The 22,345-nt window shown below is 41.6% G+C and overlaps 1 protein-coding gene across 1 annotated transcript; it reads right to left on the bottom strand.

Annotated features, from left to right (window-relative positions):
- Nucleotides 1-2,672: 2,672 nt before the first annotated feature.
- Nucleotides 2,673-20,467, bottom strand: LOC145913389 (uncharacterized). Its single transcript, XM_083001026.1, has 13 exons — nucleotides 20,284-20,467; nucleotides 20,034-20,080; nucleotides 19,686-19,807; nucleotides 19,192-19,279; nucleotides 18,527-18,628; nucleotides 17,957-18,108; nucleotides 17,214-17,671; nucleotides 8,702-8,832; nucleotides 6,633-6,885; nucleotides 5,827-6,198; nucleotides 5,573-5,665; nucleotides 3,687-5,278; nucleotides 2,673-3,407 (listed from the first exon to the last, which is right to left on the bottom strand). The coding sequence occupies exons 1-13, from the start codon at nucleotides 20,396-20,398 to the stop codon at nucleotides 3,369-3,371; spliced, it is 3,564 nt and encodes a 1,187-aa protein (XP_082857152.1). The 5' UTR covers nucleotides 20,399-20,467; the 3' UTR covers nucleotides 2,673-3,368.
- Between the last annotated feature and the right edge of the window lie 1,878 nt (nucleotides 20,468-22,345).

The following is a 22,345-nucleotide window of genomic DNA, read 5'->3' as shown; positions in this document are numbered from 1 at the left end:
AAACTTCCAACACTGCTGTGCACAAGATCATGTAACTACATTCGCTCCACATCTATAAAATGACACAAAACGCAGGCCGGCAGCAACACCTACACATAGCCACGCGTGTCATGTACTGACGGCCTTCCGCATCACACAATACCATAAACCACTGGAGTATATTTATTACAAGACAGCTAGCAGATTCTGTAGCAAAACCGCGGACGTTTACGTCTTGCCTGCAAATTATTATTATCATTATCTGTTATTTGGAAGCGAGATGGGAACGATACGCGACCCGCAGACATTTAGCATAACACAATCGCGGCTTCTGCTTCATTTGACAACAGACTGTTTGTTTTGTAATTTGCAGTCAAGGGCAACATAATTACACCCCCACGATCGAAAGCACTGCTGATGTCAAAGGAATTAAGCGTCGCCAATTTTTTCTAAGAAGCAACAGATTATGATCACAGCAACAAGTCGTGATGTAACTTCCTACATGTTGCTTCGTGCCCGCAGTCTTATCAAACATCCCCCGTCAACCTATTGCTGATGCCACACAACTTCTACTCGTGCGGTGTGAGACTTTACGCTTTGAATACAATTTTTCCATAATGTCTACATTTACTAACTGCGTCAACAGCGCGACTATCTTGGTGTGGCTAAAGGCCAAAATATGCCTCATTACTTTTGAGGTAGCAGGTGTCTATTTGTCGTTTAACATCACGTTAGGTGCGAAAAAACGCAATGTTGATCGAGCCATTTATTGACTTATGAAAACTCACTAGGCCACTACCACAGTCACCAATCAAGCACGCAACTTCAGACTTTTACAACCAGTGCTTTAAACTCAAACGTAAGTTATTGCTGTTCTGTTCAGATCATTTATAGACTGTATGCTCTACACTACAACTTAACTTGGAGACGCTATACTACTGAAATATCCCAGTGCTAGTGTACGGGATCGGTTTCACGTAAACAACTCTGTGAGCGATTCATCAGGCGTCCGGTTTGCGCATAAAAGACCAATCAATCGCATTCAAAGGCTCCGGCCGGCAACTTTTATTCACCTCAACTCAACGAGGCCACCCATTCTTAATGACCTTATTGGCGCCAAGTACCTTCGATAAAACACCAACCCCTAAGGCCATCTAGGACATTGTGCACTTCCTTTAAATACTGCTATATTCCTTTCTTTCCCTATATACACAGTGATACAAGCGCGCACACCCCCGGTACTGAATTCAACAGCAAGTGAAGATACGCATCACAAACTTGTACCTTGGTACATACAAAAGCCCAAGTCTAAACAGCCCGCTATTTCTTTTGTAACTGTCAAATCCTCTTTATTTAGCCGGTGTTTTGTTATCAAGCGATGTTTACTCGTGCTCGGTGCCAGACCGTAACAGACCCTTGCTGCGTGACTGCGGTTTGCTTAGTCTGTTTATCATACCGACTATGACAACAACTGGCACAAAACGAGTCATACCTCCCCCGCAAGTCATCTTTCACACTGTATAAACGTATGCAACCAATAGTTTTTTCGTCTTATAGCTAGCTAGAGAAAGTAGTGTGTAAATCAATAGGTTCGCTGACGTCGCAACCTTAGCATTGCAGCCACGCTGGTTGAAAGCCACAAATTCCTGACAAGTCGAAGCGTTATTTAAAACGTTTCCCTTTGATAGCATAAAACACTTCTGTACTGTAAATGAGCGTGAATTTCGCATCAGAATTGCTTTGCGCTTCTTTGGTTTCAGTTTCTGACGATAACGTCGATTAAGGCAAGGTGGATTTTCCCCACGTTGGTTGTGTTTTCCATACTTACTGCCGAAATACTTCCTCTTGGTCGTTGTAGAATTCATGGGTTGCTTAACTTGCCAGCACATCTAATAATACAAAAAAAAGAACACTATTCACTAAAATACATATCTCGCAATCAATTCCCACATCATTGTGGGGTATATTTTGGAACAGCTTGTGTTATATTGGGACCAATAAATCCGAATCCGTACGTTTTTCACGTATCGATTTTTCGACCTTTCAAATATTTACACGCTTTTGGCGCACGCACTGCTATATTCGCAATTAAAGAAATCAATACTTGTTGGGAACGGGCTCCGTCTTGGTCCGACAATATGTACGGTATTAAGCAAGAAAGATTTAACACACGAGTTGCTACGCAACAACGACCGACAATTATGACGTCATGTTATGCGAAAAAAACAGCTCCGTTCTGTAAATAAATATGGGTTTGCCAAGCGAATTCTTGTATGTAACAACTTTAGGTAAGGCATTGGGCACTTTTTTGTAGGACAACAAACCAACGCCAAAATGTAACTTTTCGATTTAAGTTCTCCCTTCAACATTGGAAATCGGCTGTAGCTACTTTAATTTTCGACATGCAAAATGCACATGTTACGTCTCTATGTGTGATGCCAACTTCTTGCAGTTGTTTAGCAGGAATCAATGTTAAAACAGGAAAGCCATTTGTGGGTGTGTAGTCGGGCTATAGTTTTACTACAAGTCAAAAAGGCAAGTATCCTGATAGAAGGTGCCGAACGACAGCGAGTCTCTTTTTTACAACACCGGGATTTGACTGCGATATCTTGGTCAAGAATTCCGATCAGGGTCTCTCCAACAAATAAAAACAAGTCTGACAGCGCCGTAGCGCCCACGCGTGGATTGTGCGACACCGAAAGATGTTTTTGTTTTCTCACAAAATACGATGCAAAAAACACAGAGCACTTGGGTGAAGAAATGGGAATAAGCTGGGTAAAATTGTGGGGAAGTGTTAACGAGACAGTAATAGATTTTCGGAACAGTTGACGCACAGGAATAACATTGCACCTTTCAGAATACGTGGAACTTTTGGCATAATAAGCATTTGTTGCGAGCTTATTGCTATGGTGCATTTTACCCCGAAAAAACACATCGAAAAACAAAACTCAAGGTGGTGTAACATTATATATTATCCAATATAAGCGTTCCCAAACTAATGTCAGAGTAATTGCCATTTCGACTATGCTGATTAAACCTAGTTTAGCGATATGCTGATTACTTAAAGAAATAAGTACAACGATATGTTGAAAGCAGCAGGAGTTAACAGTAAATTTGCATAGGAAAAAGCATTTAAGTTTTAAACTTTTTCAAAATAACAATTAACAATTAAACCCTTGCTTTTGGACCCAAAGACTTCGGGCACAAAGATTCAAGCCTTGGTGAAAGTCACAAAGACAAATAAAATAGCAAAGCCGAACAGTTCGGTATAAAAATAGAATCTGCGACAGTAATCACAAGAAACAGTCAATGATAAGTTAGCGGCAAATGGGCACAATGGTGTAAAATCAAATTCAATGTAGAGGTTTTCGAATCCCGGGTTCCTCTTATCAATGACAACTGTTGCAATGCTTCGACCAATCTTGGAACTGCAACAAACAAAATAGAACTGTTTAAAGATGTATCTTAGAACGACTATGGGCATTGTAACGCATGGATTCAGTTGAAAAAAGTTGTATCACGGTTGTTAAACATTCAAAGCACCGTGTTTTGTGTTTCTAACCACGAGTAGAAAAAAATAATTCGTAATAGTGCAAATGATCAAGTGTGAATGACGGTCCCAGGAACAAATCAAATTACACCAACGTCTACTAAAAGTAGGAAAAGTTTTCCAAAATAAACAATGCGTCTAATCCAATATTGCTCACCTGGCACGTTTTGCTGCAGTACCACAAGGAACGACAACCGGAGCAAACGAAGTAGGCCCGTTTCATGCAAACCGCGCACTTTTCCTCTGCGGCAAAATTGGGCGGGGAAGAAAGGTGACAACTACCATTCACTGAACGCAGTTTCTCCAAACCCATCGATGCCATTGTAGATGGGTAGCCGTTGGAATGCTGTATTGGGCCATTATGCTGGTACGGGGTTGGAACCATGGCCCTCATTTGGGCCAAATCCTGTTGGGGGTGATGCATGAGATTTTTCTGGTAGGTGATATGTCGATGGGGGGGCGTGATTTGGTGAAGTGGGTGATGGTAACTGGTAGCTGGTTGAATCTTCCTTTCCAACTCTTTGAGGCTGTTAATCTTATCTTCCAGCTCTTTCTGTTGAACTTTAAGATGCGCAGAAAATTTTTGCGCAGCCTCTGGCGTCATTTTGAAAAAGGGCGCATTGGACGACAAGTTCGGGGGGTGTTGGGCGCCTGGCATGGAGTGAATATGCGACGAACGGATCGGCGTGCTGTTAATTGCTACGCCACCAGGTGGTGCGCGCACAACGTTCGACCTTGACATTAGAGGTCGCTGCTGCGCCATGGCTGGAGGAGGTGGCAAACCTTTACCAACCGATGGACGTGGAAAACCCTGTTGCTGGTGCTGAGGTTGCATTTGTGGGTACGGTTGAATACGCTTATAATGTATCGGTGTAGGTTTCACGGGAACGCGAAATTGTTCCTCATTCGGCTTGCTGGCAACCACGAACGGCTGATGAGATGACGCCGCAACCACAGCGCCCATTGTCATAGACTTTGGACTCAGTAGGCTGTGTTCACTGGGCAAGAGTCCATGCCTCCTGTGAACATTGACAAACGGTTGCATCTTGGGTTGGTTCATGGTGGCTTTCTGGCCTGCGACCGGAATTTGACCATTGTTTGGTCGGTGTAGCTCCACCGAAGCAGCTCTCGATGGCGGCGCAGTGAGAGGCATCGCGATCCTTTGGTTGGGCATACGAATTATTGGAGTTACATTGGGAGGTGCGCTATGAGGTTTGTTGTCCAGAAATCGGTTGAATCTGAGAGAAGGCGACTCGTCCACGCTTCTCGTGCGATTCGAAGTCATGAGATTGTTCAGTGCAGCCAGTGATGAAGTGGCGCCAGGACTTACGCTTCTCTGTGCTCTAACGTTGTGTTTTATATGCGGGACCCTTGGGTGACTGTTAAGTGTTGTACGTGGTACAGGTACAGATATAGGCACAGGCTTGGGGGGCACTTTGACGTCATTTCTAGGCGGTCGATGACGAGGTGTGAGGTTGGGAAGATTATCGTCCAGTGCATCGACGTCGATTACCGCCGATTGCACCGATTGTGGTTTCAATTTCGGCGTATCGTTTTTCTTTACTGCTGGCGATGCGGACGTGGTCTTTGGCGAGGATGTTTTTTCGAGATGATCCCCATTTGCCTTCGGAATGTTTTCTTGCTTCTTCTTAGCACTCTTCTCCTGTTCGTCCTGCGTTCGTTTTCGGACCAACTCGTAGAGTTCAATGTTTCCAAGATTTTCCTCTTTGTTTGGGGTATTACTCGGGCCTGAACATATTACACGTCGTTTCAAAAATATGATTTTGCACGTTGTTGTGAAACAACGGTTGTCTCAGATGCAAGAAATCAACAGCATTGTGGTTAACAAAGGACGTGTAGTTGGCGCTAAGAGCAATTGAACCATGCTTACCGTACAAAACTAGGTTGTGGACAATTTACTTTCATTGATCAGTTTACCAGAACATGTCTGCATTTATTATCATAAATTGAACTTCATCAAATAAAGGAAAGATTTCCGGTATGTTACCACGGGGTAAAAAGACAGTTACTTTTAAAACCAACCTTTGTCTGTTGACGTGGTGATAGAATGAGTGGTCGTGGTTTGAGATGTTGGAATCAAGCTTTGGTCAGTTTTCTTTACGTCCCGAGAGTTATCTGATTAACAAGAATAATACGAATAGTACAGTTAATGATGGAAAAGAAACATACAAAGTTTATGACCAGTGCTGCAGTCATATGTCCATTATCAAACTACAGTGCTTCTTCAGCTATGTTTGCAAAAACGTGTGTCGAAATCAAACAAGCACAAAACGTACCTGGGTTTGTCTGTTCCACTTTCGCCCCTTTCAGAGTGTTTGCACCAGAAAGATCAAGCACAAATTCATCAACAGCCGGCTTCTCCTTATTGGATAGATCAAGTGGCACGTGATCGGCGTCAGCCAATGAGAAGTATTTTTCGATTTTTACGTTGCAGATCGAGTCGACCGGGGCTCCCACATGTTGTGACACTTCTGCGGTGCTTTTTTTCACAGGTGCGTCGGCGGCGACTTCGGGACTGGTTTCTTGAGTCTTGCGGCGTTTTGGTGACGGTTCGTCGACGGTTTTTTCCTTCGTAGCTACTGGTGGAGACTTGGGTTTCGGGGACTCGTGGTAATGAAATGGTTTCACAATACCGATCATGTACGTGCCTGTCAAAAGTTTCACAAAATATAAAAAAACAAGCAAAACTACGAATCTGAGACGAACCAAACACAAATCTTTTGAACATACGTTGGTGGTTCTGTCCGACAAAGTTACAACGCGTGCTTAACGTGCAATGTATATTTCAAGGTTGGCTGTACAATGAACTTACAATACATACATTTCTGAGCCAAAATCCCTTATAATACAAACATACATTAAATTAGTAATTACTTAAATGGATTAGGCATAGGCTTCGAAAATATACAAAAGCACAAAGAAAACGTGCTTTGATTGTTTGAGGCGCGATATAGTCTCTTCGTTCACAAAACAAACAGTCTGCTTATGCGTCGCTTTAACAATACACATATATCGCGATACACATCGTACGTGGCACAGGCCGACACCTTGTGAAGGGCGATACGACCAAAAATGTTAATACCTTCAGAAATGCTTGATGTCGCCACTGGCGCCGATGTGACAATGGCTTCCGTGACGTCACAATCCCCGTCTTCAATTCCACCATTCTTACTTGCGACTTTTGTTTCTCTCGGAGCCACAACTTGACCAATGGCCTTGTCGTAAGTCATTGCTTTTTTAGGCGGGGTTGGGGTCCTGCAGATGTTTTCGGGAGTTGGACTTGAGGGGGAAACCATGGTTTGTGGTGGTTTACGGCTATCGACGTTCTCTTCATGCTGTAAAGAAGAAATGGTCCAGGTATACTCGAAATGAAACGCAATCATGGACAACAAACCGAAAACAACAAGCTGAAGTTTACTAAGTTATAATTTTAGACTTCACGAACATATTTCCCGATTTAGAGATTTGGGTAACAGAATAATGATGACGAAGTAATTTAATTTTGTCTGGGCCACGTTTGTTCGTAATGATATTAGTTTCCGTCTTAACGTGAAAGGAATGCATCCAACACACTGAAAATACACCAAACTTGCGCAGCTTCACTACCGCAATCTGACAAACACACGTTAATAAGGGAGGGGTAACATTTGCGGTGAATAATGGGCGCAACTAAAGCAAACGTAATAAGGGCCATTGTGTAATCTATTTGCGTCACAGAGACGTCAACGCGGTCAACTCGGTGACTCGGGGTAAGCTTATAGGTGATAAAAATACACCAAGTACGTATGTGTTAAGTACGTGGGTTTCCACGGTAATTTATTGGCGCCGATTTTGTTGTTCGTAGTTTTTATGTAGAAGATAATAGCTGAGCTAAAAACAGGCCGAGAAATCTTAAATTGTTTGTATCCAATACTGACGTTTATTTACCATAGAAATTCCAAGCTTTTTGAAAGTACGTCTCCACCAAGGCATTAACCTTTAAAAACTGTTCTTCCAATTTTAATGACGCCTAACTGTGAGGAGAAATGAATGCTTTGTATAAACCTGGTGAAATTCTTTGTTCTTTTTCTTCTTTTCGCCATATGTAAAAACCCGCAGTTTGTTTGCTTTAATGCTTTAATAGCAGCAAAATGTTACTAAATTCGCCCTTAAAGAGCAAGAATATGCCTGTCCTGTGTAGTAGCGTAAAAGAGTATTGTCAACTTAATAACCTGTTTGTCCTTGTCAAATATTGGACGTAGTCTGCACCAACACATGGCAAACCTTAACAGGGGCGACGAAGGTGCCAAGGGTCCGGTTTAGTATGTTTGCCCTTCAGCGGTTGCAGGTTGCAGAGAACGACCGTGCGTGTTATAAACATCCGAGTCCGCTGCAAACTCAAGGAAGTGATTGGAATACCTCAACGCACGCTTGCGTCCGGCAGTGAACCACGATTTTTTTAAGATTTATTGAATTACTTCTCGAAACTGCAACGCCGTGTGGGGCACGCGACCGCCTAAGGAAATGGCGTCATCCACGTGGGGTTTTAACGTGGAAGTTTAGCGTTTGAATTGTGTTTTTTTTCGTTATTCATTTGACCCGAGCAAAATGGGCGCCTGATGAATGGTAATGTCCGCTGTTCTTCCAGGAAAAGAATTCGGCTGAAGAATCGAGTTCTTCCTTCCTTGTTCGTTGCTGCAGCCATCGAAGAACGTTTGCCGCGAAGGGACTTTTTCTCGTGGGGGCTATGGGCATTGTGTGGGTTTGCCAATTGGTACAAACTTGCATTACGTTTTATGCGACCATTACTTAAACTAAAGCCCACAAGTTAAGAGTTGCACACGAAGCTGGAAAACCACGCACCGGTTCTACGATTAGCGGTGAAAACGCTGATTTCAAATGTTTTTGAACTTAAACTTGAAACCATGCAGCATATTGTTAAAATTCGCGCATTACAACTCCATATTTATTACTTGTTCGCCTTATTTTTATTAACTCTTATCAATTATGCTGATAGTTATCCGGACTGTGATCTGGTTGGGAATCGATATAATTTGGAAGAAATCCTAACGACGGTTATTTCCACCACCTTAAACTTCCTCGTCAATAATTTAGCGATGGTCCATCAAACTGCCAATCTCTCGTCACAGCACTTTCACCATCACAACTTACTTTTAACATCTTTTCCTTCATCAAATGTTTCACGAGCCAATTGTGGCGTGGAAATTCCATCGCCAGTCGGAGGTCGGTGAGCGATTCCTCTCCAGTTGCCACAGCAACGGCCGTGTCGAGGTGGGCGCTCTCTGTATGACAAGCCATAAAATTCTTACTCGCCAGTTGCTTCATTCGAGCATGTTTGCGAGCTTCGGCGGGAACTGAATGCAACACATGCGCACACGCTTGCATATAATAAAAGCCTTAAACAATGCCTGAAAAAGATGAGAATTAAAATTCGCCTTTTTTCGTTTAAGATGGAAATTAAGATGTATGCTTTGGTCGCATATAAGATGGGAATTAAGATTCACGTGATTTTATCGTATAAGATGCCAAACGGGTTCGACTTCTTTGGTTTTTACCTCAATTCAAGACGTGACTAATGACACGCACACACATTTGTCCACGCTTAAAATCTATGACAAATAAACTCCGTGTTTCATTCGTAAGAGGTCACAAGGGTTCAAATGCAAAACAAGTCTGCTCCCTAATACGTTATGTTCCCGGCATAAAAAAGCAAGTACACCTTTGTGTTCCAACACCTGACTATCTTTATTACAAATAAATCCACTCCACCATGAAGATTGTTTCTGTAACCTCCAGCACTCAAACCAGTGAACAGTTTCACTATACCTCACCAACATGAATGGAACACAATCCAAGAAAACGATGTGTACCAAAATAACACAGCATGACCACTTCTGAGAAGGCTATCTGCTGGCCTTAACAATGGTAACTAAAATATCACGCAATTACAGGGAAAATGTCATGACCGAAGGCCTTTATCTGACCCCATGGTGTCTAATTGTGTTTCCTCACAACATGCCACACATGTTGACCTTAACAATGATTCTCCTACATAATAGCACAATATAGACCACTTTCAAACTCTGATACACTCCTCTATCATTTACATATATGCTGACCTATGCCTGAAAGTCAAACCAGCAACCCAATCACTATTTAATGCAGGTCAAGGAAGAAAGATAACTGAGTTCCACCCGTCGAATGACATTAGGGACAGAGCAAGTTAATTCGCGACTGAGCGCGTGATCGGAAATAAAAACAATCAGAGTTGAAAACAAATGACGTCACCACACGGAAATGATGATTTGTATGAGGGCGTCAACCACATACGGGTCACCAGGTTCGTTCATTGTCAATCGAGATCACTTTAAATAGTTGCTGGTACGATCGAAACGCTTTGTTCAGTTATTGTGTTGCAACGAAAGCGAAATTTTTCCTCACGCTGAAAAACTTGCACGTAGCACTGTGCGATTTCTTGAAACGTATTTTTTGTGAAATTTCGGATGCAATTTGTTAAACAAGAAGCCTAAAATATTTCTCTCTAAAACTGCCATTACGCTGCATTGTGAGCATTACAAATCAACAACAACATAAGTGTTAGTAGTAATAGGCTGGTACAACAAGACGTATAACTATAAACATCATGAAACAACAATACGTTTGAGGTTAAAGTGATTGACGTGCAGTCAACCACCTTCACTATACTATCTGGACTACATTATATAAGCTGCAATTCCTGTCAACACGCCCTAACAGCGCAAACCTCCCCAGCATATGCATAACCTTGTCATACCTGAACTACAACCAAAACAGGACGCAGTAGTTCACGTGATAAGTCTGTAATGCTTCCTTTTATATAAAACGTATACGAGCTGTCCATCACCGCCCCAACCTCCCATATAACCCGAAAGCAGCGGTAAATCCCGTGTCATTGTCGCAGTGCTTCCCTAGCGCGAAAGGCCAGTTACGGGCGCATATGGTAACCGTCGTAAGCCGACTTCTTGAGGAAGTTTGTAGGATGGACGACAAGAGATCGTCGACGCCACGGGATTTCCTATTGCTGCCTACATTGATCAGACGAATCCTGGCGGCTGTTTCTGCATGCACACTTTGCAAATTGATACTATTACGCAACATCCTTAAAAATCTTAGTTAAAAGTGTCTTTGCATCCACTATTGTACCGTCGTTTCATCATTAATCAGATTAGGAATTGGTTTCTGTGCGTTTAAGCTTTACTGACGCAATCTGTCACAAAAAAGTCATTAAAAACGCGTAATCAACTGTCAAAGCCTTTCTCAACTCTTCGTGCATCTCGCGATGTGCGAAAACGAATCGACCCACTGTCATAGTTTCTGTGTGTTTTCATATCATGTGACAAACTCGTCCAATAACAGCTACAGTTGGTGAGTCAGCAGAGTAATCAACTTGTTTGTTGATGCTGAATGGAGTGACCGCTATGCGTGAATTGAATTCTATTTGAACCCAAGGTTGCACTCATAACCCATTGATGTACCTAAAATAACATGCAACAGATCCGGAAATGTGGGTGATTTCAGTACCTCTGTCAACAAACTGTTCATCATACAATTGCAATACGATTTACGCTTGACAAAAACCTTTCAACTATGCGGCTAAACAACATTTTTTGCCTTTCACGAAACCAATCAAATAATTTTGTGCCACAGCCTATAATGCTCTACAGTTTCGATTATATGACAGTCGTAACAAACTGTTTGTGCCCTGATATCATTGCATCTCGATTTTACGTTATATAACATTAATTATTGCCAGCCACGCTTACTACACTCGTATCGCTCACTGCATACCAGTCGTACTTTTGATACATACGCACAACACAGAACTGATGTAACCCAACACCTAAAGGTGATTCAGGTGTGTCCGGAAGGTAGTGTAACGCCCACATTATGCGTGGGGCGATCCTTTGCAGAGGAGTTCCCTGTTACCATTTTCCGGGACGCATTCATGCAAAATATTATGGACAAATACACCCACGGTTTATGACGTGAGATAAGTCCATAACGCGCGTGTCGTTATTATCACCTGACTCCATGCCGAAGTTTTCGCACTTAAATCCAATTCCTGGAGACAATACAACGCGTTTAACCTATGCGTAAACTTTGACTGCATAAGGTCTGTATCCTAACTGTCTTAGAACAAGCGAACATTTTGCACTGCAATGGTTTCCAACCATTTGAATAGCTCAACTATAGGCCACATGGCGGATCACGAGACAACGAAAAAAACACGTATCCGCATCTCCCTGCAGTCGCACGAACTTTTGAATCAAAATGTCCATACGGCGACACGGAGCCGTATGGCGTATGAACAGCTATACCGTCATCCGGGAAGTGGTATCGTGACTTTATCTTATTTCACTGCAAAACTAGCCGAAAACTCCCTGGAAACAAGGAAGGGTGTCGAGTGTCATTCCAGTAAACGCACAATACTGATCGCGACTATCTGGAAGCCACAACACCCTGCCTATTAATTCATCCCCGGATCAGCCATATGTACCTTGTTTGCTGCATTAGAAAACCTAAACTACTAAAACGTGTCTAACTTCACAGTGGAATTACAAAAAGCCATAAAAAAAATGATAAGTTTCGTGTTTTAAAACTTTTGTCAGACGACAGTGCAATATTCAAACTGTCCATCACAACATAGCAAGTTTGTGACAGCTGCTCGGCAGGTTTCATCCTACTGCGGAAACGAAAACAATGCATCACAAACAAGTTTATCTGACCGTGTATTGATTTGATAGGTTGGCGTACGACAGCCTTCAGCAGGATGTACTTCTCACACCTTTACCCTCGTTTCATATTTTTTCCTACGAGAACCTGCTTTTGTGCAAAGCTTACTTTTAAACCCATCACAACCAGACAGCGACACGGAAAGTAGCAAGTAAAACTCAAAGCGAACTTAATATCTTTAGCACGCTTGGATCCATTTCGCTGCAAGCTGTGACTGATCCAACACAATGCGCTACACATTATTCACGCGGAAAGATTCTGGCATTACTCACTTTATTTACCCGACAACCTCCATTCACCCTTCCTACACTGCAGGCATCACCGCGCAATGATAAGAGTTCGAACTAAACCTTCAAACCCATTCTCAATTGCGCCTACACAAGTCAACAATCTGTCTGACAAACGAAATCGAAAAGGCCAAGACACGCCCAACGGTCATGCGAATACGCGTCATGCGCCGAATGAAAGGCGATATTACCACGATTCTGGCTTTGCTACTGGGCTGCATGAAAGGCCACGCAGGGGTTGAACTTACCACGTGCGTGGTATGTCCAAGTTACTTCCAGCATGTCATATGGGCGTGCCTGTGTGACGTGGCTTAAGAACTACAAATTTCGTATGGAGCAAACCTAATACAATTTACACTGTTAAAAAAAGGTCTTTCCTGTTCTTGCGTATCGTGGGTTTAAGTGTGTTTAAAGGTTCGAACTGGAGTGGCTTAGAAGTTATTTTAGGCACTGTGACGTTTCGCAACTTAAGGGTTTGTTCCTATGTATTTAGCCGAATATACAGAACCCAACTTATTGTAAATATACACAGCCAACCTATAACGAGCTGTGTTACTTCACTACATACGTAACCTTCTGTTCTCTCTTAAAATCTATTTTCATTCTCTCCAACAAAACACTTGATAAAGAACGTGCTGTTATCAGCAGCGTCATGCGCACATAAACCCTGTGAATATGCACAATAAAACGTTCGAAGTAGGAGCACTAAATTCACAATATCAAGCTGCAGGACGCAAGCTTATTTTTACTTAGTTTCCATGCAGACATGTATTTGCATTTAACCTAAAGAGTTCCGCCCAATCAATTGGGATTGTTTGCACGTTTAAACTTGTCACAGCAAGGCGTGCGACGGACTAATGTGCCACCATTTCGACCCCAGTGAACTTTGGCCTGAATGGTTCATTATGAACAATTAAAATCAGGAAATGGTCAACTCATCAAAACAAATTAACGAAACTTATAAGTAACAGGCTGCTAATAAGGCAATGCGATAGTTACTGCAAAGATGATTATATAAGCGCAGTCTTTAACGCTGCAGAAAAAGATCGCTAGGCTGACAAACGAGCTAAAATTTTGCACTAAATTTTAACAAACACACAGAGAACCTACGCAGCCTGACAGAAAAGCTGAAAACAATTGCAATCGTGCGCGACACTCAAAAGTCTTGGCAACAGCAACAAATTCGTATTCTCGCACCCGACAGCTCTTTACCAATATCTCCACCTCAGCCAAAAGCCAAAAGCCAAGTCACGGGGTGACGTCACGCTCCATGACGTATGGCGCCTGGCAGCGGATGAGCGCGAGAGAGTCTTCGCCCTGAGGCTCGCAATTTTGCGCCACGGGAGAATGTGGACGAACGCGAAATACCAGAAAGTTTTGTGGAATGTGGTTGTGCACAAAAGAATGTCAGTCAAGTTCGCTTTTTTCTGGCGTGCTTGCCGCGTTTGTCCCAGCTAACCACTGCGGTGTTTGTAATGCATTGCTGTTGAAACGTTTACTTCTGTGTCTGCTGACCTGTATCTTTACAAACAACGACAATGTTATGTCACGGGAAGAGCGTTTCTTCGCCTTCAAAGCCAGTTTTTAGGTTTTTATTTTCACTGCATCTTCGTAACGTTCAAAAGTGTTGTAAGTTAAGCATTACATAACATATTGTATGACCTGCAGGTTTAATTCTCCAACACAACTCAGGAACTTTTCTATAAAGCAGGTGTCGTTGTGATCGATGAAAGCATCATATTGAAGATACAGCAATCATTTTGGCAAACTTTGGAAACCAGACAACTGAACTACACAAACTACCAATCACCACCAAATAATGCGACCCTTACAAAAAGAATGTCCACTGTCAAACAACTCTTCTGTAACACTGGTGACAAAAAATAGCAAATCAGAATGTAGGAAGCTGAATTGGCCTTGAGTAAGCCACGAAAATGCCACAAAAGCAATGCTAGCCAAGAAAGAAACCATTTACTACGCTCACTTCCCGTAATAGGCGTCCTATACGCAGCAATACGGGATGTCGCCGACCGATACCAACATCTACCACGAACGTAAACATACCATGGCACAACCAGGAGCTGCTCGACCGCAATCTTCCTTTGGTGTGGATGAATGTGGCTTTGGCGGCCCTCAATAAAACTGGTCGTCAAACAACCCAGGTTCAGTTGTTCGTTGTTTGTTTATAAAATATATTATTTTTGAATTTTTTTATTCACGTAAGGACATTTTTTCCCAAATAACTTCAATAAAATGCATTTTCTCCCATACTTCGCAGTGTAAAATGTTGTGAAAACAATGAGATATTTCCGTTGCAGGAAGGAAAACCGAATTTCCAATAATAATTAATGTAACGAAATTGTTTACGATTCCAACTACATACCATTGCATGCAGTACAACAAAAAAGCCATGTCTTTCTGATTAATAACTAAAAAATGTCAATTTAAAAAATTAAATATTACCACCTCTTTCCTTATAGCATAAAGTTTCTGGTCTTAACAACTCCGTGTCCAACCGAGGTCAACAAAATTTATCAAGCGTTAAGCTCTGGTAGATAAATTATATCTATTTATGTGTTTTCAGCGCATTATCGATCTTGGTAATGATGTTACATAATAACCTTGCCCAAACGACCAGCAAAAAAAAACGAAAACAAACAACCAATTAAGCTCGATCTTATTATTTTGTGTTGCGGCTTTCTAAGTTCTTTTTTCTAAGGTCGCGAAACCTTACACAGTAAACCTGGTACTACGTGACGCCGCAACCCAGCAAAGAGAATCTCAACTACCACAAAATGCGTTGCAGCTATGTGAAATTTGTACGTGGAACTAAAATAAACTGCCTTGACTCTAACTTCTTCCTAACACAGCGGCAATCCGTTTCCGGACAACGCGCTGCGCCCACAAGGACATCTCTTTGCAGAATGCGGAGGCTCTTTGGACCAAGCTGACCTGCTTGGACAACATGTACCTGCTTGGTGACGTTTGTGCTTTTCGCTCCAGCTGGTCATCACTTCCTTGTATGTTTAACCAAACAAGGCAGGAAGATCTGTGTAACAGATCGTTGGAAAATACTGCAAACTGGCGTGTGAATTGTTGTGATACACGCCCACAATACACAGAACGTTTCCGAAAACTCCAAGGAGAAAGTAGAGCGCTCAAAAAAACGAACAGAATTCTGTTTAAGGTCTGAGAGCACAACAATAACCAGCAACCGTGCAAGCTCTCATTGTACAACCAACTGTATGCCAAAAGTCCATTCATTCATTGTCATCGTGGTCTGAAGGTCTAGTAAAATTCGCATTGCTTTATGCCTAAGCCATTGCTTTGTACCTATGCCTTTGCCTTTGGCTTAGGCACAAAACAATGCGAATTTTACTAGACCTTCAGACCACGCAGCAATGTTTTATGCAACAGCATGATTGGAAGGATCGCCCCACTGCGCAGGTGCTTACTTGGCGATCACAGCTATCGTATCGCGATCTTTAGGTTTGCAGGCTTGGCAGCCCAGGCAATACAGCCTCTGGATCAGTCACTTTTTCCTGACAAGTCGAAGCGAGATTTGAAAAATCAAGCTGGTTAAGTTTGAACTTTTGCGCTTGCGCACCAGTGTGCCTGGGCCACAATATACCCAGTAAAAACGCTGAGCTTCAGTCGCTCAATTGGTAAAGCGTTGGGCCTGGTTAGCCTAGGGTCGTGGGTTGAAACCTAACCGGATTTTTAAATCTCGCTTTGAGTTGTCAGGAAAAATTGGCTAATCCAATTGCAATGCCGGGGCTTCGAAGCCTGTAAACCTAATTACCTCCAAACCATACTTTTGGTTGGTTCGCTATCACTGACCAACAGCACGTACTAAGGTAGAAAACTATTGGGGGTCTTATCATAATTTGGGACTTCCGCGTATCGTGCAAGGCTAAAGAAGGTAATTTGACTCATAATTAACCTTTCCATTTGGCCCATCTGTATCGTACACAAACATCCGCATACTGGGAAGTTGCATTGCATTTAGTTTCTAATGTACTGGGTATGATTTTTTCTACAACTTAATGCGAATAAGAAGGTAAACTATTCTTGCGAAGTTTTTGATCAACCTCGGTTAGTTTAAATGCTTCTTTCAATGGTATTATCATATGCCACTGTGGGTCCATATGTTTCTGGAAAATGTTAAGCCTGAATCGCATAATTTTTACAGCACAGCGCTTCCTGCGAAAACAGAAACCCGCAATTGTTAAGCGACAAACCGTGCCGCCAACATTGTCTTTGTTGATAAGACGACAAATCGCGTGCACACGCGAACTGCTTTGACAGAAAACTAACTGCAATCATGACATATAAACGATAGTTGTTTAGTTTTACAACAAGATTGGCGTCATATTGTCCCAACGAAGCCGAATTGTTTGTGTATAAGTGATACTAATAAACGAGGCACGTATATCCATGAGCACAATTGGAGTCTCATTTCTAACCTTCACTTACTTTCCGAATTTTCCGCCATATGTCGCCTAAGATAAGGCATATTTATTTCTATGACAACAGTATGATGATAATATGTTTCAACATTCATTTTCAGCTCAATTTAAAACCCGTTAAATGAAACCACTTACTTGAAACCAATTTTTGCTGCAAAACGGAGCTATTACGCTTGGAATGCTCTTTTACCCCATGGTGTGTTGAGATTTCATGGTTTATTTCGTCCACGAGAGGGCTGTGCGAAAGGGCGACTTCAACAACTGTAGACGTTTTGCATGTCTCTTCTCCGTGTTGTTCTATTGTTTGATGGGAACTTAAAGCCGAATCGTTCGTAGGTTGACGATTGAGGACAACTTTCAAGTCCTTAGTGTTTTGGAATGACGAACTCGCACTTTTGTCGACGATAAAACTGTCAAAAGTCGAGTTGTTTTCTCTTAACTTTCCTGCTCCGTCCTTTTCAACTTTGCTTGACTCGTGAATCGCTCGGCAATGAATTGAAGGGATGTCTACGTCGTCAATTTCTGATTGGTCGCTGGAGAAAGGATCGTCCAGCCAGTCGTAAAGAGTATCCAGGTTCCTAGCACAGCAAAATCTAGAAGTGTGAAACGGGAAAGCAATTTCGTTACAGAACAATGCACTTGAATAATGTCATAAGTTTGGTATTACGGTTATTAAACTAAACAATGCTCAATTTGGTTGGATTTCGGAAACGTCACTATAAAAAACATGGATTGAGCGCAAGATTATGATGACACTTGTTTGGCAATGCCTTTATCAGATTGAGATACATAACGTCTAATTTTTAATGTAAATCTTTGATCGTTTAAAAAGATGGGAATAGGCTCCTTGGAAAAAATACAATAGCCTTTGGTTATACTTTGGAAAAAGGCCTCCGGTTTTATGACGTTTGTGACGCTCCCGCACCCTCTGACTTATTGGTTGGTCGAGATCCTCAGCGTTAATTTCAACATCGACCACGTGCGAGCAGTGTGGATGAGGGGAAGGGTTTTCTTCCGATAGATCCCCAGCCTACAAAGACAAAGAACAAGAACATGCCAAAAGTTTAAATAAACCTTCGCCTCATCCAAAAATTAAAAGAAACGTCTGTAGTTTCCAAATAATTTATGGAAGTAAGTGATTGTTAAAATTCACTCTTTTGTCGACCACAAACTTCGTTCTTTAAAAATTTAGGCAAAGAATCGCCGTTTTTATAGCATATGTAAGATTTCTATTTCACATGCAATGAAAAAGCCAACTAATTGTTTGCTTTTTTCAACCAGTTTCTTTTTAACAAAAAAAGGAATGTGGAGAATTGTGTGTCTGATAATTAAAAACCTATAGTTCAATCAGTCACCAGCTGCACAGATGAGACATTACAACAGCCTGCAGCTCAAAAAGGAAACAACGAAGAAATTCTACAAGCTTGGCTGATTTACAACAGACGTACCGATTCTGGGACTGGCTCCAATTCCTCGACGGGAAATTCAGAAATATCTTTGGTGGTGACATTGACGTTTATTATGACGCAGTCGAAAACAACGGTTTCAACCTTGACAAAACAAAACAGATGATGTAATTTTGCTTTGCTCAGAAACAAGGAAAATGCAACCGCAATACTGAAATCGTATATGCATATTGAAACAATGTTAAAAAGTGCTGCCAAATGCTTTAAATGGAATTGATATCCGGTCTACATTGCACATATAAGCTTTATTGCGTGTTTTCCAGTACAGCGAGTATTTTAACACAAACAAAATCCATTGTGTGTTTGTAATTATTCCAATGCCACAATTTTACGTGATTTCCTACATATGTATCAATTCACCAATCGTGAACATGTCACATCCTCTTTGCGACGACCGCGAACACGCACAGTATTATGCAGAACCATGCACGCTAACTTGAACGAATTAAAAATGACAAGTTCATAGAAAACATTATAGCGGTTTAACTCCTTTAACCGACTTTTTTTTACCGATTATTATATATTTTAAAGCACGACATGAATGATAAAAACGTATTTACATGAAAATCAGTGACTATTGTGTAAAGATTTGGTATTACAAAATATGTTGTGAAAAACTATAGGTAAATGAAAAACCAATTGCTCACCACATAGGCAATCGACGATGTGATTGTTTCTTGGGAAGAATCAGAATCATCATCGAAAGATGAAAACAGGCTGCATTCCCAAGTAGGACTGAAAACAAAAAAATCACGTTTAGCTGATGGATTTACACCTGGTCTTCGTACAACCGTTATCGAAGTAAGTAGTAGGCATGAAAAACACTAAAAAGCGCTTTTGTGTTGTTGTTCTGTGGGCGAGATCTTGTGACAAAAGGCACATCATCGGCTTTTACAAGAGGCTTGTTGCGGGCGGTAATGTTTTTTCCTGTGTGACCCTATATATTTTAACACAATACAGAAAATCGCGTGATGACTAAACCCTACCAATGCAATCTGCGATGATTAAATAAGGAAAAAACATTTCCGAAGCAACGCCACTCAGGCCCCGCGTGATCAATACACGTTGTATGGACGGAAACGGTATTGTGATCATTTTAACGTACGTTATATTATACATATAAGCAATATATATGGCCCACCTTTTGTTAATGTCCATGTTGGGAAAAAGTTCGTCGCTCGCTTCATTTCGATGGAGGCCCGCAGTAAACTTGGTGATGCGCCTGAAAATATTCCTGTCTTTTTCCGCTTCTTCGCATTGTTGCTGAAAAACAACAAGACCGTGACAGTAACTTGATATTGCGGGCGGTACACACTGACATGTTATGCAACGATTTGCATAGAGCGTGAAATACACTATGGAATGCATTATTCGTGTATACTGCACAAGCTCAAATCTTCAACTAATCTAAAGTCAAGCGCCAGCGAAATCCACTTCGTTGCAATTTTACCTGTCAAAAGATTAATGTTACACAGCATATCAAACTTACTTTTGGCGACGCGTTTTCGAAATTTGGAACAATAGTCGGAGTTTTGTCTAAAAGCACAAAATACAATAACAAAGTTTAATACCTGTTGAAATATGCCCTTGAAACAGGACGTTAATTCATAATCAACTCCATACTTGGATGTATTACGTCACGCCTCTGGCAACTACTACGAAAAAACGTCAGTGACGCTTTTGGAGATTTTAGTTTGGTAGATTAAATTGCATATTTGAAATAACGTTCAAAATTGAACCTTGTGTTCCTGTTAGAAATCCTCCTTCCTTATCCCCTTCAAACGAATCTTCGCCGAAGGGAAAATGATTTTTTCTCGGGTCCACGCCCAGATGACGTTTATATATTGCCGCCATTAAATCGTTTAAAACCGTTACTTTAGACTCTAATCATTGAGGTTTCCAGACCGAGGTTTTGACGTGAAACCAAACACAAAACCTAATAATAACATACAAAACAAGTTTGCATTAAAATTTATACGAACAAGCAGTGACACAGGATAGTGACGTGTTTGGTATTGGGCACACACTGTATATTAGACTCGAGGTTTACACAAAGTAAAAGTTCACTAAAATACAGTTACCCGTCAAAAAGCGTAAAATGTCGGGAACTCAACTGATTTGCATTGGAGATTATTGACCTAAACCAGACATCTCTAGACCTTGACAGTATCACTTACAAGCCATAAAAATGAAGATCTGGCGCTGTTTCTGCTCTCAGACATAAGCATATTTCCGACCAAATCCCAACGAACATTCATCCTTAAAATAACGATCAGGCTGCCCAAAGAAAACAGCAATAGCTATTCAGGTGTGTCAATCTGGAACGGTCGAATCAAGGACGGCCCTTTTGCCACGGCAAATTCGATACGCGAAAAACATAAGCTCCAAGTCATTGTCCTGGAGCCGGTTCTAAGTTTTCCTGGAAAGTTCTGGACGTTTATGACGTTTGAAGCAAAACATGAAAACGCTTTTGCAGGCGTTAAACGCCGATGTTCCGTATGGCGCCGAAAACATCTGCATCCGATGTGAGAAAGCACTGATTGGTCGCAAGGTCGACATTAAGATACAAAAATAAATATCTTCGTAGCTCGAAATAATGCACTAATGGCACACCTTCTTCCGTGTGGTCGACTTTAATGATCTACACCCAGTTTATATCGGTTACGCCTTTGTACGGCCGAGTTAACTTGGTGAATCAATCAGGATGTCACAATACTGCTCTATTATATGAACTGTATTAATGTTGCACCCATTCCTTTATGACACGGACATGATTATTTGCGCATGACTTGGACACACCAGCAAATAGAAAAGTGCAGGCCTGTGATAACCAGATTACGCTGTTGTTGGAAGCTTAAATATACTTTCACATGAAAGCCATCTACGCCGAAAGGAAGGAAGAACACAACTGCTCGGCACAATAAAGAAAACAGGCAAGTGTGTTACGCGAGAATTTAAACTGGCAAACAATGAGACTTTGGTAACTTTTGCAGATAGTGTGCAATGACTTACAATGCCTATCCCTCTTTAGATGGCTGTGCTTACAAAATATATGGCACAAAGTTGTAAAAGCCATAATAGCTGAAAAAATAGGCTGCTTGTCACTAACTAAACATTTTTAGACTAAGATGACATCGTACGTCTACATAAATATTTACTTTATCTTACCAAAGCAATAGAACTAATAATGAGATGATATAGGTAATCAGACCTTATATAGTAAACAGTGGCTAGCACTGCCTGTGGTTCACATACTACTGTCTTACTTATGCAAAACAAATCATCACAGTCATAGCACACAGTAAGTCTTCCTGTTGTCAGTATCATTGCTATCACCATGGCATGGTATATCAACCAGCAGGTAATTTACAAAGTACAAGCATTGAGCAGCCACGTTTCCGCATTGGCATCAGATAAACATTTCCAGGTAAAAGAACAACTACATAACCGGCTGATTTCGTTTTTCCAGGGAATAAAAACGTCGTTCACAATATTTTTCCAAGACACTGTTAAACCCGAACGACTCGCTGTAATGCTCACCCAATGTCACGCCACACTCTTACCTTTTACCTAAAAGGTTTAGCTGGGAGGCGCCTATTTGCCATACGTTTTTTTGCGACTCCGCCCACAGGTTTAAACCGGCTGTCGCCCACCTTCCTCAATTTCCACACCACGCAATGTGCACTGGCATCTAGCGTGACGTGGAAGCAACTTCTTGCTTGAATTTGACGATTAGGAAATGCCTTTTCCTTTTGTGCCTTCGTAATACATTACCACTGCGTAAAGCTAAACGTCCGAATT

The sequence above is a fragment of the Ascidia mentula genome, chromosome 9 (assembly GCF_947561715.1).
Source record: "Ascidia mentula chromosome 9, kaAscMent1.1, whole genome shotgun sequence".
Classification (NCBI taxonomy): Eukaryota; Metazoa; Chordata; class Ascidiacea; order Phlebobranchia; family Ascidiidae; genus Ascidia; species Ascidia mentula.
Note: the sequence above shows the minus strand (reverse complement) of the source record. Positions and strands in the feature narration are given on the sequence as shown.